Genomic DNA, 18,053 nt, shown 5'->3' on the forward strand with positions numbered 1-18,053 from the left:
CCTCAACTTCACTACAATATTCAAAGGTCCACCAGCTTCTCTCTTTGTCTTAAATAACTTATTTATCATCATTTGACAATTTACAAAAATTAAAATAAACTTCTCATTAAGTAATGAGGCAGTGTTTCGTCTGTCCCACTCGTGACACAAAATTGTTCACTTACAGCTATAAATCCTGGAACGTATTTTAAGGGTAGATACGTTTAATCAACAGTATTAAGTTTCATATTTCGTTACACAGAAACTGTTTGAAAAATATTGCTTCACTACTCAATAGAACAGTTATTTTAATGTGAAAATTTTAGTCCACGTGTCCCACAGGTGATAATGGAATGCCCAGTAGCATAAATACAGTTTTATTCTAGTATATTTTAACCCATAATTTAATTGAATAGTGACAGCTGAAAGGCTAGTGGGTAAGACTGAATTAAGAACATAGGACCATGTAAATAGCCATTCGCGATTGTGGCCGCGGTGGCTCAGTCGGTAACGCGTCTGACTACCATGCTAAAGGTCGCGGGTTCAATCGAACCAATGTAACCATCCCGGCCGGTTCAAATCCGGGAACTTTTCTAACGATGGAAGCGGCCCCGGCGCCCACCCAGCGTCGAATAACATTGGTACCTGGGGGAAACCCTGGGGGGTAAAGGCGGTCAGGGGCGTGATGCTGATCACATCACCCCCACTCACGACCGGATCAAGAAAGTGTGGGGCGTTACCCCCACACCCCCTATACGCCTTCATGGCGTGGTGCTAGGCACAGGGGAACACTTTACCTTTTTTTTTAATTGATAATGATGGGGAAAATGGTAGGATGACTGCTCGCTGCCATAACGTAAGGACGCTCTCTGCAAAGCAAAATTACTTCATAAGTCCATGTCATAAATGTTTTAACGTATTTGAATGACAAAAAGCTTTATTGATTATTATAATTTTATTAATATTGAACATTTTATTACATTACACAATTGATAAAAATGAGAAAAAGAAAATGTTGAAACCAGGGGTGTTAAAAGTCCAGAAACCCATACATTTTAATGGGTTCTATTGGTTTCCGCTGCAGGACCGGAACTTTTTCTCGCACAATTTAAATTCGGTCCAAGTTGCCTATTGTTTCATTCAAAAAAAGGTTCCTGGACCGTATTTAATTTGATCTGGTAAAAAGGTTCCTGGACCGAATTGAAAGACCTTACAGATAAAAAGGTTCCTTACGGTCCAGAACCCATTTACGCTTGCTGATTTTTCTCTCCTGGACCGGAAATGAATTTATTTAAAATTCCTGGACTTTTAACAACCCTGGTTGAAATACCAAACTGAGACGTATGATCCCGCGTATGGGTAAAATTTACCCAGACACTTTCTACGCCCCTGGGACCCGAACTAACGAAGTCTTACAGCTGATTCAAGGTTCTACGAGTCACAAGGGCTCACTGGAAATGTACTGAGAAGAGTGGCCTCAGGCACTCATTGGAAATGATCGAAAATATATATTTCAAATTGGCTAGTGTACTTTTTACCCATACGCGCGTCCATATCGTTAGCAAAATTGTAGCATTGAGTATAATTTCGTCCTTGGACTAAGTATTCTTGTTCTTTCAGACCAAATTGTCCTAGTTCACTGTTCCACACGTGGGAAACTCTCCTCCAAGAGGTGGAAATCGACTCTCAGGCCCACAGCGACATAGCTTCAATTCTCGGACGCCAGGTGTCTCGTCCGTTGATAGAAAAAACCTTTCACAGGAAAATCCAATCGAGAAAGGTGTTCACGCACAGGGAGAGCTACGAGACAATCCTTAGCAAAACTGAGGACATGCTGGCCAAGGTGAGTGGCACACATTGGTCATCGTTATATTATTTCTATAATGAAAATAGATCAGTTAAAAATAATTATAGTTATTATTACATGAATAAGTAAAATATGATTATATTATATACAGGGTGTCTGATAAGTCAATATCTAAAGTTCAAATCACCAACCCTGAGACCTTCTGTAAACAAAACCACGTGCATGCAGAAAGCATTGCAAACCACACGAAAATCCAGCGTTGTTACAGGATTCATTACGTAAGGTAAACCAACGGCCAATTTGTAGTATGGGATACGCTGCCGCAAATGACGTCTCACTTTAAACCCAATGTTCTTTCTTCTGTACTTATTGATTCACCTTTATAGTTAACTTCTTGCACCAGTAATCATTTCCCATAAATTTGGTTTCTATCTTGCGTGCGAATCGAATATTTTTTACTTGCATTTTTTTAGACAAAATGATATAACATGGTAATGTATATTTCTAAGGTTTGATATAGATAGGAGTGTATTTGAAATTTGTTTGTAAATTTTATGTAAATTGTATCTTATGGTAAATAAAATATATAATGGGCATAAACAACCAACTAACTACTAACTCTCTAGCCTTCTTAAACCCGAAGGTTCATGGCTGCAGCAACACAGGCCTTCCATCTGTCCCTATCCTGAGCAAGATCTATATACTCTTTTCCATCCCTACCGATTTCCCTTAGGTCCATCCAACATTGTCCCTCCATCTTCGTCTTGGCCTTCCTGAAGGTCTCTTACCATCAGGTTTCTCAACAAGAATCCTGTAAGCTCCTCTTTCCTCTCCCATTCGTGCCACATGGCCTGCCCACCTAAGTCTTCTTGATTTAATTTTTCTAATAATATCTGGACATGAATACAAATTATGTAGTTCTAAATTATGTAACCTTCCCCACTCACCTGTCTCCTTATCCCTTTTAGGTCCAAAGATTTTCCTAAGGATCTTATTTTCAAATACTCTCAATTTGTGTTCCTCTTTCAATGTAAGGGACCAAGTTTCACATCCATATAATACTACAGGCAAAATTACTGTTTTGTATATTTTAACTTTTAGTTTCTTAGATATTAAACGAAAAGACAAAAGTTTATGAAGAGAGAAGTAACATGCATTTCCTGAATTAAGCCTACTGTTTATTGCATAAACAGCCATATGTAATGCTGTAAGTCCAATAAGTATATTGATGATGATGATCAAAACAAGACAAAGAAAGTTGGTAAATTTATTGCGGTTGGAAACTTTGACAAGCATCCTAATAACGATTTTTGTTCCGCCAAATATAGTGCACTTCGTAAAATAACTTGGTGACATGGCAAGGCAAGATAAGTGTGAACATTTTGTAGGAATATGCATTGTAACTTTCAATGAGCTTAGAGATTTGTGTACATAATGATATTTTATAACATTGGTTATTTTCTAAAAATAATCATGTGAACAGCAAGGAAGTAGTGCCACTTTCAACATGGTGAGTTTTATGCGTGCGGGAAGGTCTCCGTGTTCAGTGATACATCGAATCGGTGAGACGGTTTGTTTACAGAAGGTCTCAGGGTTGGTGATTTACACTATAGTTTTAAGTTGCTAATACGTTAATCTTACAGTAGCTTAGTTCTGCAGTAGCAGTGAACAAATGCATATAGGTTGAACTAAGAAACCTGCAAATTGGTAAATTTTTATTCTCTATTATGATCTATATATTATATAAAATGTAATATTTTGTTTAAAATTATACATTCCATAAACACTTGCTGAAGTGACGCCGTGCCCAAAATTTGTCCCGGCTAAATCTCCCGTAAATATGAAAAGTTGGTCACCCTATTAATAATAGAGCTGTTTCTATACAAATATAGTAATCTTAGCTGAACATTAGCTAGATAATGAAAGCGTACTGAGCCTCAGAAGTGACGACATCTCCTCAACCAATGATCGATCACTTATTTTAATTGACTCACCCTTATACTTGCACCTTGCACCTGTCTTCATGTGCATCTGTGTCTGCATAGACATGTTAGAAATCATAGTGGAATTTAATGTAAGAATAATTCAACTAGAAAGTAGTTTCTTTTAGAAATTGGCTACTGCTCAATACGTAACACAACATTCGAGTCACGTGCGTGAAAACTTTGTGTACAACTTCCACGTTTGTCGGGGCAGAAAAAATTGCACATCTTTACCCATGACAATCGCTCTTCGTTCGAGAAATAGTTGCTTCTGGGAATGCCAATCCCCCAACCAATTATCTCTCAGAATTCTGTAATTACGTTGGGGAAATCACCTGGTCATCGCCTTGGCGGACTTCATAGTATTGGCATTTTTTTTCCAAACCGAATTATATTTTGTATTAATGCCTTCATTTTAATAGAAAGGTTGATTCGTGTTCGTGCCGCTAAAACAGTGGGGAAATGTTGGGGAAAATAGTGTGTGGTTGTATGTGCAAATTGTAAAGAATAACTGATCATTCGAAGACCGTGATTTCTAAGTCAATGTGCAGAAATATGAAAGGGACGTAATGAATAATATTCAATTAACTTCATTTATAACCTATATCTTTGTTCAATAAAATATTTTTATACATTTTCTTTTAAATCCAGACAGATTCCTATTACATTTCTAAATTTGAATACACGTCTTGGAAAATCTCATTTCGAAGTAGAAAAGCCAGCCTCCATGACGTAGCGGTTAGCACTGTGCGCTAAAACTCCAGCATAGGCGTGCGCAGACCCTCTGATTGGGGGGCGGGGGGGGGGCAAAAGCCTTGATGAAAGTTCAGTCGGGAAAGAAAAACCTTATTTTATGTCGCTGTTTTAATTCCATTTCACTGATGGATATACCAACTCCCATCGCCCCTAGCTACGGCTCTGAACTTGACAAGACTGTAAGAAAAGCAGGTAATGCGAGCGAAGCGAGCAAGAAAATTTTACGAAATGTATTTTTACTTGTAGGAAATTTGATATCGAAGGGGGCAATTGCCCCTTTCTGCCCCCTTGCAGGTGCTCTTGGCGATCTGGAAGAAATACTGCAAGAAAGACGTGAAAACTAATTCCATCTTGAGTATCCTTTTGTCCTGTTAATCTTTGATTCTACTAGTCTTGCTTTCTTTACCTCAATGTTTGCCGCCCTTGACCCCTAGAATTGATTTCCTTCCAAGGTTGGGGAGAGGAAATGCCCATTTCCCCCCTGTGGTTGCGCTACTGCACTCCCTTTCCCCGCAGATGCTTTGAACTTTAATCGGCTTGAAAATGCTTCGTTTTCTTTAAGAGTATAATATCGTTTAATAACGGCGATAAGATGCCTCTACATTAAATTTCTAGGTGAAAGTATAATAATGTAGGGGCATGGGCGTCCGCAAGGGGGGCAAGGATGGTCACACCTTCCCCTTAGAAATCGTATGTTAACCTTAAAAGTATATCCACAGGGTGTATCATAAGTAATAGCGCAAACTGACACAGTTGAAAGTACACGACAATAGAAGCAAAAAAGTCTCAGTAAACATGGTTCCGCAAACGAGCAGTTTTCGAGATAATTTCGAATGTGTGATTACAAGCCGCCACTGACTTCATTGTTTGTAAACGTCACACAGAGTGCTTTACTCCTTGCGCGTTCCGAGGTTTACTCTTTGTTTACAAAACAGAACATTTCCGAGACGTGGCGTTGTAATCAAGCAGGATGGATACAATCAGTACGCAGTCTAATCGTATTGTGGGAGTCACGTCAGTTGTGCTGTACTGCGTAGTGAAAATGGAACCTTACAGCAACGAGAAGTACATTTTATCAACTAGGACAACGTTTACAAACAATGAAGTCAGTGGCGGCTCGTAACCACACATTCGCAATTATCTCGAAACGGAGTTTACTGAAACATTTTTGCTTCTATTATCGTGTACTTTCAACTGTATCAGTTTGCACTATTACTTATGATACACCCTGTATTTCACAAGTATAATTTGATTTCAGTCATAGTAATTTACATTAACATTTGAAACTCAAGTGGTGTTTTTTCGGGGGCAACACTATTATCGGGGTAATAATCCTCATGGAAAAATACCTTGCTTGTCCCTCTGTGAATAAAATCTGCGGGCGTCCTGATTATGGGGGGGAAATTGTCCCCCCCCCACCTTTCCCGCCCGAGCGAACTCCAATGAACGCCAGGGGTCACACTAGTCATTGGCCCCGACTTTGGGGGAGGGGGGAAAGGCACTTTCTGCACCTGCCAAAATTCACGTTGAGGGGATGTGTGTGTATATGTATGTGTGTGTGCGTGAGGAGACAGGTGAGTGGAGAAGGTTACATAATGTAAAACTGCATAATATGTACTCATGACCAGATATAATTAGAATAATTCAATCAAGAAGACTTAGATGGGTAGGCCTTGTGTCACGAATGGGAGAGGAAAAAAGAGTTTTTTGTTGGGAAGCCTGATGGTAAGAGACCTGTAGGAAGGCCAAGGCGAAGATGGTGTGATAACGTGGAGATGGACCTAAAGGAAATCTGTAAGGATGGAAAAGATTGGATTGATCTTGCCCAGGATAGGGACAGATATTACAAGGCTTGTGTTGCTGCAGGCATAAACCTTCAGGTTTAAGAATGCTTGCTCCCCCAAAATTTATTTTAAGTTGGCGCCTTTGATTCTAATTAAATACAACTACATGACGTCATATTCTACTTATATACTCTTTTCTGGTGGATAAAGTTCGTGGTACATATAAAATATCACATATCTTTCAACGATTCTAAATTATGAAATTGAAACGGATTTACCGTAGGCTACACGTGCTTGTTCAAGAGAGTAACGCAAAACACGGAACGCAAATCCTAAACAAGCTGTGGACAACACTGCATTTCTCATTGGCTTAAGGCTTATGGAAATTTGAGTAGCGACAAGTTCTCAATGGAATTTGGTCTCTGCCTGGTGGACATAGAAACTCGTCATCGTCCATCGGAAAGGGTTGATCAGCGTGATTATTTATCGCGTAGCGAATTTCAATTAGCAAATCACCCAATCCAAGAACTGGAGGGAACAAGGCGTAATGGAGATTACATTGAAAACGCTCTCCCCCATATTATCCCTGGAGTTGATTGGGCGCGTGTGGCTGTGTAGATAAATGTCTCAATCAAAGCCACAACATGACACGTTAGTGCGTGTACTTACGGTGGATTTCATCTGAACGCAAACATCATTTGAGTACTGTGGTCACCGGCTTAAAGTAGGCTACCATAAATTTCAAGGTCGATTAGAAATTCATTCTAAAAAATGACAGCATTGATTTTTTTATATGGACGCCATCTTTTTCATTTTTTTTTGTTTTTAGCCATTGACTTATGCACTAGATACATATTCACATTTTTTGTGCAGTGTCATAGTTTTATAATATAATTTTTTCTCTTGTAATACAGGGTGTCCCAAAATTAATAGCGCAAACTGACACAGGTGAACGTACACGATAATAGAAGCAAAATAGTCTCGGTAAACATGGGTCTGCAAACGAGCCGTTTTCGAGATAATTGCGAATGAGTGGTTACAAGCCGCCACGTTGTCCTAGTTAGTAAAATGTACTTTTCGTTGCTGTAAGGTTTCATTTGCACTACGGAGTACAGCACAACTGACGTCACTCCCACAGTACGATTACAACGCCACCTCTCGGAAATGTTCTGTTTTGTAAACAAAGAGCAAAACCTCCGAACGCGCAAGGAGTAAAGCACTCGGTGTTTACAAAAGGCAATCAGTGACGGCTTCTAACCACACATTCGCACACATTATTAGCATTTTACCAACTAGGACGACGTTTACAAACAATGAAGTCAGTGGCGGCTTGTAATCACACATTCGCGATTTTCTCGTAAACGGCTCGTTTGCAGACCCATGTTTACTGAGACCTTTTTTTGCTTCTATCATGGTGTACTTTCAACTGTGTCAGTTTGCCCTATTACTTTTGAGACACCCTGTATAATTGGTATGTGTGTATTGTATATATACAGTGCTTTTCACGGTCCAGTCGCCCGTGGAGCGGCAGCTAGCAAGCCGGACAGCGAGAGGGCGTCTGCCGGCAAACTGGATGCAACATCCGCGTAACTGGAACCGCTAGCTATATAATTAAATGATCTCGTACAATGGCATTGAGAGTTACAATTAAAATGAGCATGGACCTTGTTATAAGAGGTGTTGGACATGATGTCCTCCTGCATCCTCACACTTACGGCATTTTTAAAGGAAATTTTCACTAACACGTATCAGTTCCTCTTCCTAAATTGCTTCAATTACTCTCCTGATATCGTCTTTCAATTCATGTAATGTATGGCTTCAGGTTTAAAAGCTTCGTAGCTCGCCACGCAAACGACTTGGAAATGTCTGTTTACTGTGCAAGGTGCCGGAGGGATTTTTGAGGAGTATGTTCCAATCGTGCTCCAACATCGTCTAGTTTCTCCTCAGAAAGCACCCTCCGTTTCCCCTTCGCCTCTTATCAAGAACAGATCCTGTTTCCCTACATTTGTTCACAAGTTTTAGAACCCTGTCTCTGTGAGAAACACGCACATCTGAGAATTCTGATGCAAAACGCCTTGTTTCGTAATGACGTAAGAGTCGTACATAAAAATGCGTGGTTTTAAATTGTGCGTGGCATTATAAGACTGCAGAGAAGCACCAGTGATACTAAACTAAAGCAAAACAATCGAAAACATCTGTTAACACCTTAAAACCTCACAAGCACGTGCCAACTGGACACCAGCTATCTTGATAATCAAGCACTGACGCATCCAGTGGCAAGGTCAGCGTGCAGCTCTGAGTCTAAATGTAGGCAGACGCCCTCTCACCGCCCGGCGGTGGTATATATATATATACCGGGTGGTCAAAAAGTTCCACACACCCGCCCCCTGGGGGTGGGCCGGAGAGCAATTGCAAAATTTTAAATCGAAACCCTTATTTTGTATTGTTGAATCGGAAAGAGGACTTCATTCCGAGTTCAACAAGCTATCAACCATCCTCCTACATCAATTAAGAACGAAGATATAGAGATTTTAAATTTTCGCAAAAAAAAAAAAATAAATAAATAAATAAAAAAAAATCATAAAACCACAAAAAAATCAAAGGGACGTTCTGCCCCTAATTGAGCTAGAGTGAAAGCGATTGGAGATTCGGAATCTGCATGTAATGGTGTATATATACTCTATTGAAAGGTCTTGACGTTTACAAACAATGAAGTCAGTGGCGGCTTGTAACCACCCATTCGCAATTATCTCGAAAACGGCTCGTTTGAGGACCCATGTTTACTGAGACTTTTTTGCTTCTAGTATCGTGTACTTTCAACTGCGTCAGTTTGCGCTTACTTATATACACCCTGTGTGTGTGTGTTCGTATGCCGGGTGGTCCAAAAGTCTCAGAACGGTCACAAATCGTGAGAAATACACATCGAATCGGAAAACGATCCTAGTTGGTAAAATGCTAATAATGTGTGCGAATGTGTGGTTAGAAGCCGTCACTGATTTGTAAACACCGAGTGCTTTACTCCTTGCGCGTTCGGAGATTTGCTCTTTGTTTACAAAATAGAACATTTCCGAGAGGTGGCGTTGTAATCAAACAGGATGGATAAAATTTGTAGACACTGCTAGGATATATCCGAATCATGCTACAGTGTAGGAACATTTTTGCTTCTCCCACTGTTGTCTAGGATTACTACTGTAGGAGTTGCAGTCCTGTCCAATGCTGGTCATGTTCCACATTTGATTTCACTCCATGGTCAATTGGAGCTACGTAGAGACCCCGGATTTGCTGTATTATTGTTGTTACGATAAGACCTTTCAAACGACATATTCTTCGACCCCCCTTGCTATTTGAAAAAAAAATGAGTCGACCCCAGCCTACCCCCTCGTGGGGGGCCCGGGTAGGGAATGGTTGGCCTCAAAGCATTTCCCCCTTAACATCATGGAATACGTGTTTCGCCATTTCGTCCTATTTACAGCCGTTCTCACAATACCCAGGGTGGGGTGAGACTTTATGGACACCCTGTATATATGGGATATTCCTTGTGAAAGTGCCCTAGAACCTTACTTTTTATATTAAATGCAATACTGTAACTTAATTTTATCATATCTTGTAAGTGAGCAATCTAAAATTACCTGTTGGATAAAAATTCAAATATTATTCATAATTAAGTTAGAAAGTAGAAGGTATTTCTACATATCATTCCTTTATTTTAACTTTTTTTGATTTACTTGTGTCTTCTATTGTGTCCAAAAAACAATTAATTTATCCTTTAAGTGTTACACTTCCCCTTCAACTCCACTAGAATATTCAAAGGTCAATTACCTTCTCTCTTTGTCTTAAATCATTTTTTTCTTGATTTGAAAATTCACAGAAATTAAAATATATTTCCTGTTAAGTGGCAGTGGTATTTTTATATATCCCACCCGTGGCACAGAATTGTTCACTTATAGCTATCAATCTGAGAAAGTATTTTATGGGTAGTTGTGTTTAATCAACAGTGTTTATTTTTTTTATTAAAAAGTGTTTTTAAACTGCCGAGAACAGCTTTTCAGCCTTAATACAGCAGTATTACATGTTACAAATTACAAGGTATCCAAAACCACAGTATTGGACAAGAGAGCATTTCAAAATATTTACCACACCTAACCTAAAACTACAAGAATTTTAAAAATGCATTAAAGAATATACAATTGTTAAATTTCAACTATAGAACTATAAAAGATTTCTTAAATAATTATCCTTATATATGAAGTTGAAATTGTTTTAACAACATTATCAATATCTATCTTACGGTATTCGAATTATAACTGTTTATGAGATACAGAACATACTTGTTATTTTTGTAGTTCTTATCAAGACATAATAATTCGCTATTTCCTCTCAAATTGTATGATTTCACCTTAAGCCATATCATACGAAGGAGTTTTGGTACCATATAATTTCCCTCCAACATTCCTTCCGTATAAGATATAATTCGCTTTTCAGCTCTGACATCAAGTCTATCTATTTCTAGGTGATTCAGCAGGTTATCATACTCATATAGTTAAGTTTCATATTTCATTACACAGAAACTTTTTGAAAAATTTTGCATAACTATCGGTAGATTAAGAATAGTTACTTTAATGTATGTATCACCCAATGTTGCATGGAGTTCACAAAGATATGATCAGATGTTCCGTCAGTGCTCCAGTGACGGAAGCGAATGTTACAGTCTTCCTAGGACATAAGTCTCCTTGAGGCAATACCCTCATTTTTGAGACCAAAATTGACCTTTGGTGTTCCAAGAGATGCACACATTCAGGAGAGTACATAACTACTTTGAAGTGGTTAATTGGAGTTCTATCCATGTCGAAGTTCAATGAACCGATAACATCGGGACCAACTGTTGAAGAAACGAAACTTGATGTTTTTTGCTGTCTAGAATTAATATTCCTGAATCTGGAAGTACATGTAGCGATACGTCAGGCTAGAGGACTGGATTTCTGCCATTCCAGTAGTCACAACTAGATCTCTTCTAGCAGCTAAAGAAATAGGAAAAACTAGAAATTGACATTAATAAGGTGAAAGTCCTTAAAGCCATCACGGTTGTACTAGATAAGATATTATTAATTTTGTAGTTTGCTGCCATCTACTGGTGAAAATATCGTTATTTTGTTCGTTGGTCGTGTTACAAGGAAAATCGGAATAGTCCGTTGCCCGTGTAATGTATTTTTTTAATTTTCAGTATACAATATGTTTTATTACTGATATTTTATGACAAAGGTATGCTTAATCTAAAACTGGAGGGTTGCACTTCAGTACCTTGATCATTTTGATCCATGGCGTCATTAAGATGGCGGCCGATGCAATTCAAACCATTAATGTAGTATGAAATAGTTAACCGCTACCCCTTCCCGAAAAGTGAGGTTCTTGCTAATGAATGTAGTTATGGCAGTGATCCTATAGGTGGCTTTCATGACGTCAGGATGTGTACAGCGGCCATGTTTCTCGCCAATATTATTTGTCGTTTGCAAGGAAATATCCACCACATAGCTTTATTGATTGATTTGCTTTATTTTACTTCGCTTTTTGCGTCACTTTTGGCTAATTTGCGAAGATGGAGATGAGTGATGATATGATAAAATTGATGAATGAACACTCACAAACATCCATGCCCAGGCCAGGATTCGAACCCGGGACCCCTGGTGTCGTAACGCGATGTGCTAATTACTCCGCCACGGGGGCCGGCACACCAGGTAGCGTTCGTTACATCTGCACCAATTGCAGAATGTCTGTGTTAGTAACTTTCGCCCGCCCATTTGAATTCCGTCTGCCTACAAGAACTGGCCTCAATCATGACTGCACGAAACCACAATGCAACAGTGTGTGACATAAGCTAAACACACCTATTTAATAAATTTCCAATAATATACAGAATGTTTTCCTGGAATTTTAAAGACTTTCGTACTTGATATCTTGATAGCACTTAAAATTGGGGTTGATGGTTCAGTAAATTGTCATGTATCGCCACTCACGTGTACAATGGAAATACATTCGTTCTCAATACGGCAACGCTAGATGAGCTGGAAAACAAAAAGTCTATACGGCATTCTAGATCCAGCAAAGTGGGGAATCAACATTCTGCGCATGCGCTGTGGTCCATTGCCTCGTTCTGTGCATTTGGGAAGCGTGTGTTTCGTGCGTTTCACCAGCAGGGTTGGTAAAATGACGGTAAGTGTATATGATACCATCCCGCGTGAGCACAAAAGTTTTCCCGGATTAAGAAAGGTCGTGTATTAGAAACTATAACAGAGAGAATGACGAATATTGTAGCGTTACATAGTCCGACTCATCGAGCTTTTTTGCGTCTTTGACATAGCGTTAATGAAGGAAAAGCGCTGTGTGTTTTCTATGGTAAATCGCCGGTGATAGTGCAAGGACAGTTCAGAATGGAGTATGAACGAGACTCTGGATATTAAAAGCATCAAAGCATGGTGTGAAATTGTTGATAGGCCTAGATCGGGTAGGACTGCTATGAGTGAAGAAACCGTGGAAGGAGTGCGCATCGTCTTTCAAAGGGATGGTCACAAAATCAGGATAATGGATATTCGAATTTCAAATTATCAGATATCCATTTCCGATGCAACGGGAAATCCTAATATCAGGATAAAACTATCCGGATAATGCACACATCAGATGTCCGGACATTTGGGATAATGCGAATATCCGTATGATCGGGATATCCGGATAAGGAATATCCGTATGATCGGGATATCCGGATAAGGAATATCCTGATATCGGATATCCAGATATGAGAATATCCGTCCCTACTTTCAACGCGGTCGTGGGAAATAAACTCCTCGTGCTTCAAGATAACTTGGTTGACATTTTACACAAGAGGCTTAATGTTAGCGACGGTGACTGAGGAGAGAAATTGAGTATCGTTTAGACACTCTGCATGCAAGAAATAGCACACATACTGAAGTTTATGAACAAAACAACAAACTTGTGATTTTGGGAGGACATTTGGAAAGCGAGACACGTCTGTGCCTAACATATCAAAACCTTTTGACTTTTGGTACCATTTGCATCTCTCTACCTATCGTACTTTTCGTGAAATACATGTTTGAAATTTAGGGAAAGATTTTATGGTCACCCTGTATAATTATTAAAATGAATAAATGGCAATCAATATATTGAGACAGCCGAAACCCTGGCAACACCATGTGATTCAGCAATCACGCATTCATCTTAAACATCCATATTTTGAGGTATATTTTGCGATTAGCAGTTTCCTAATGGCCTGTACTGCTTTTTCGTGCAGGAACTACGGGAAACTAAGAGTTCGGAGCGCCCGGCAACTCCTGTAAACTCTTGTGTTTAAAGAAGTGGGAAAGCCAAACTCTTATTGGTTGCCAGCATTAGACGACTACCAGCTAAACCCGGTGGCTTTCGAGTTGTTTCCCAGAAACAAGGAGACTTGGTAACAGGGATTTCGGTTCACTCCTACTCTAGGGAATGGTTCTCTTCAATGGCGTAACCAGGATTTTAGAGGGGCGTGGTTATTTAGCCTCCTATAATTTTTTTTAGTAATCAGTCTTCATTTTGTAACTTTTCCCTGCTTTTGACGTTATGTTTTTAGGTATACTTGCCCAAAGGGGGGTCATGACCCCCACCAACCCCCTTTGTGCACGCAATTGGTTCTCTTTAAGGCAACTTCAATCTTCAAAGTTCAAGGAGAATGGAAACCACGTTAAGCCATAATCAGAGTTTGCATAATAGCAAATTCTGAAGTATACCCAGCGTTAGTATTTACAATTCAAACTATGCTTAAACGCTAATATTCATTGGTACAGCGTACTCATAATTAGTTATCCTGCTGAGAGCTCTCTGGAGTCCGTTCGAAGCATTAAATTATGATGAAACGTCGTAGAGGCTGTGAAGACCATGAGAGAGCGAATGCTGACGAAAAATAGTTCAAATTCTCACCACCAGGTGGAAATATGGCGCTTAGAATTAAAGTTCTCATACTCGGAGCTCTCTGGAGTCCGTTCAAAGCATTAAATTACGATGAAACGTCGTAGAGGCTGTGCAGGCCATGAGAGAACGAATGCTGATGAAAAATAGTTCAAATTCTCACCACCAGGTGGAAATATGGCGCTTAGAATTAGAGTTCTCCTACTCTTAGCTCTCTGGAGTCCGTTCGAAGCATTGAATTACGATGAAACGTCGTAGAGGCTGTGCAGACCATGAGAGAGCGAATGCTGATGAAAAATAGTTCAAATTCTCACCACCAGGTGGAAATATGGCGCTTAGAATAAAAGCTCTCGTACTCGGAGTTCTCTGGAGTCCGTTCGAAACATTTAATTACGATGGAACGTGGTAGAGGCTGTGAAGACCATGACAAAGCAAATGCTGACGAAAAATAGTTCAAATTTTTACCACCAGGTGGAAATATGGCGCTTAGAATTAACGTTCTCCTACTCAGAGCCCTCTGAAGCCTGTTCAAAGCAACGGATTGCGGTAAAACGTGATGTATAAGCCAGTGATTCTCAAAGTGTGCGCGTTCGATACCCAGTGGAGGCACATAGTGGGTCGGATCCCACTTTAAACTGTAGGTCCAGTCCCGATTAGCCTTACTGTACATAAAGTGGACTTGAAACACCAAATCAACCAACCAACCCAAAGTGTGAGACGTGGCTGACTCACAGGGGCGCTGTTAAATGTACCAATATATTCAATCAATGATATTATTGTTCCAAATATGTGCATATTTAGTACTTTTTACATGTAAAATGTTTCTGAATTTGAAATATGTATTTATTTTTTTAACTTAAGTCAAGCAATATAACCACACTAACTGTATTAGATAGGCCTTCATTATGACTTGAGCGCCGCGGAAGAATATTGAAACACGAAGGACTTCGTGAAACGAAAAAGTTTTGGAACCCCTGGTATAAGCTATAAAAATCATTACAAAGTGAATTTGACGAAAAATAGTTCACATTTTTCACCACCAGGTTGAAATGTGGCGCTGAAATAACCAGAAGTCGGACTTCGAAAACTCTATTTTTAGTTTGTCAGTGCAGCCAGAGGTGTCTCGTGAACGCATGCGGTGCATGCTGCGCATGCGTCAATTGTGGGAAAAAGGACAGCTTGCTCTGCGACGACATTCATGAGCACTTCTACATTCTAATTTCTTCATATAGGAGAAGTATTTATTTTACACGAGAGCGCTGAACTAAGCTTATATTACATTTCTTGGATCTGAAGTGACGCATGCGTCAATTATGGGGAAAGAATTATTACTTTCTTTCACTTCAGATCCAACATTCGAAGCGAGATCAGTGATGATGTTGGCTTGTAATCAAGGGGTCCCTGGTTCGAGTCCCGGTGGTGGCACTAGTGGTTTCGGATTCCACTTTAAACTGTAGGTCCAGTCCCGATTAGCCTTTCTGTGCATAAAGTGAACTTAAAACACCAACTCAGTCAATATATTGTTGAAAATCTATAACTGTAATTCCTAGTACCAGAGCACTGGTTACTTTTTACTTGTGAAAAGAGCAGTGTGTTCCGTCTGTTTCATTTCGCTGTTTTCTTGTCTTTTTCTTCCAGTGCCGTCAGGATTACAAGAATGCGTACTTGACGCATCTGTCTTCGCCGAACAACGCTACCCTCGTCACGTACTTCGACGCCCACAATGCCTACGTCCAGCAGCTGCATGCGACCAATGGGATGATCGAGGAGTACAACCAGGAAACACTTCCACAACTGCTTCAGGTAGGTGGCGGTAATTATGCTACTGCTGGCAACACTGATTCTTAACACAGATTGGGGTGGTGGATAAACCGCAGAAGGGATTAAGCCCGAAACAGAGTACACGCGAAAGGAACAAGAGCGAAACTTTTAAGCGCGAAAATTTCACATTTGCGCTTAATCTCTTTCGCAGTTGTTCTGTCGACACGCAGATTGTATTTACCAGTGGCGTAGCGTTATAGTACGCCCGTATGCCTGGCGTTCCCACATTTAAAATTTCAAAAATGCGTAAATGCTGTGAATATAAAGTAAAACGTGACTAATTTCATATATGTTTGACCTTCATGACATTATAATAGCTATTTTTCGCGATCCGCTTGCAACGCTCCACTCTCAACACTCGTTCTAGCATCTTTTTACAATGCCTTTCCTGGCCGGACGCCGAGAAGGTTCGGCGTAAAAGACTCTATATTCCTTGCTGCCTTTCTGGAGGGAAAGCTTCGATGTCTACAGCACGCGCGTAAATGCTCTCTCATACGCCAGCGTACGGAGCAGCAGGGGTCTACCGTGATTGGTTCATGTGACCCTTCCTGCCTTCTGAAGCAGACGACAGCGGTAGAATTCCTACCTAGTTCTTCGCGCTCATGCAACTCGTGCTATGTGATGCTACAATACGCAATATTGACTGACGTAACTTTACCTATCTCAAATATACCGCTTCTTAATGGCCACTTAATTGTATAATTTATCGCAAGAACAGCGATGTGCATTAGAAACTAAAAGATCAACACAGTTTTTGTCAAATAAGTTGATGAAGTCCTCGTGGTAGAAATTCAGCCTGTGGCTGCTCTACCGCTTAACCCGCAAAACTATTATTTTTTTTATTGTTATTATTTTTTTGTTATTATCTAACTGCTTAATATTGTGTCAATGGAAATGTTTAGCATTCATTTGAAAACTCTTAACATCGAATTGTCTCTGGACAAAATTAATTTAAAATGTTTATCAACATTCCAAGATGCAATAAACAGTGGTCTGAATTACTAATCAGCACTGTTACGTCAGTAGAGTGTACGATATTTGGATCATCCACCCACCACCGCGTCAGAGTGCTTTGCACAGTGCGCCAAGAGGACAGAGGTCCCTGGTTCGAATCCCGGCGTGAGCACGGGTGTTCTTTGTCAGTGGCCCTTCATCAATATCATCACTCATATTCTCATGCAGAAAAATATACAAAAAGGTATAAAACACCAGAGTTCAAAACATTTGGGGCATAGTGAGGCATCTAATTTTCTAGCTAAAACATGCATGGATGATGTTTTATTGAAAACCCAGCTGATTTCAGGCAAATAAACAATACTTGTGGCGACTAATACCATAAGTAAATTATTAAGCAAGAAAGCGCCGACTCTTCCTTCGGACTTGGCGTTTCCACCCGAAATGTCCATGCTACGCCACTGGTATTTACCTATACTCTGTCCCGTATATCTCTGGGCAAGCGAACAAAAATAGTCTCTGAGCAAGTAGTGACTCGACAGGTCTCGACCAATGAACACGTGAGGGAGGGAAGTGAGTGCATGAATAGCAAAATGCTGCAGCTACCAGCTGTTAGCAGCAACGTGTACTGCTCCGCTCCGCTCACTCGCCTTGCTCAAAAGATTCTCGGGACAGAATTTGGAAATAACTACTGTAGATACAAATAACAATTATAATAACCCATAGCTACAGCCCGTGAACTACTTATATTTCTCTCCTCCCAAACCTCTTAAAATAATTCTAATTTATAACTGCGTGTAAACATGATTGATGCGATTCTTAATGTAAATATGTCATATTTTGGAACATTACCTACTTAATTTTATTCTATTTAAAGATTTTATTCAAGTGCACATTAATGTGCCTCTAATGAGGTGGAAAACGTATTACAGAAGTGTTATAATGATATAACTTTTGTTGCAAATTAGCTTTACCGTTACCTTCGCCATCTATCAGAGAACAAGTGAATTCAACGCA

General features: G+C 39.8%; 1 protein-coding gene across 7 annotated transcripts in view; it reads left to right on the forward strand.

The window, feature by feature from the left end:
• The window catches only part of Stacl (SH3 and cysteine-rich domain-containing protein), a 908,463-nt gene that overhangs the window by 623,779 nt on the left and 266,631 nt on the right, over nucleotides 1-18,053 (forward strand). For all 7 annotated transcript variants that reach the window (XM_083112374.1, XM_083112375.1, XM_083112377.1 and 4 more), the window contains exons 3-4: nucleotides 1,600-1,822; nucleotides 15,900-16,064. In XM_083112374.1, coding sequence (XP_082968500.1) covers nucleotides 1,600-1,822; nucleotides 15,900-16,064 — 388 coding nt within the window. The remainder of the gene's footprint in view (nucleotides 1-1,599; nucleotides 1,823-15,899; nucleotides 16,065-18,053) is intronic.

The sequence above is a fragment of the Lepisma saccharinum genome, chromosome 26 (genome assembly GCF_977018435.1).
Source record: "Lepisma saccharinum chromosome 26, izLepSacc3.1, whole genome shotgun sequence".
NCBI classification, from domain to species: domain Eukaryota; kingdom Metazoa; phylum Arthropoda; class Insecta; order Zygentoma; family Lepismatidae; genus Lepisma; species Lepisma saccharinum.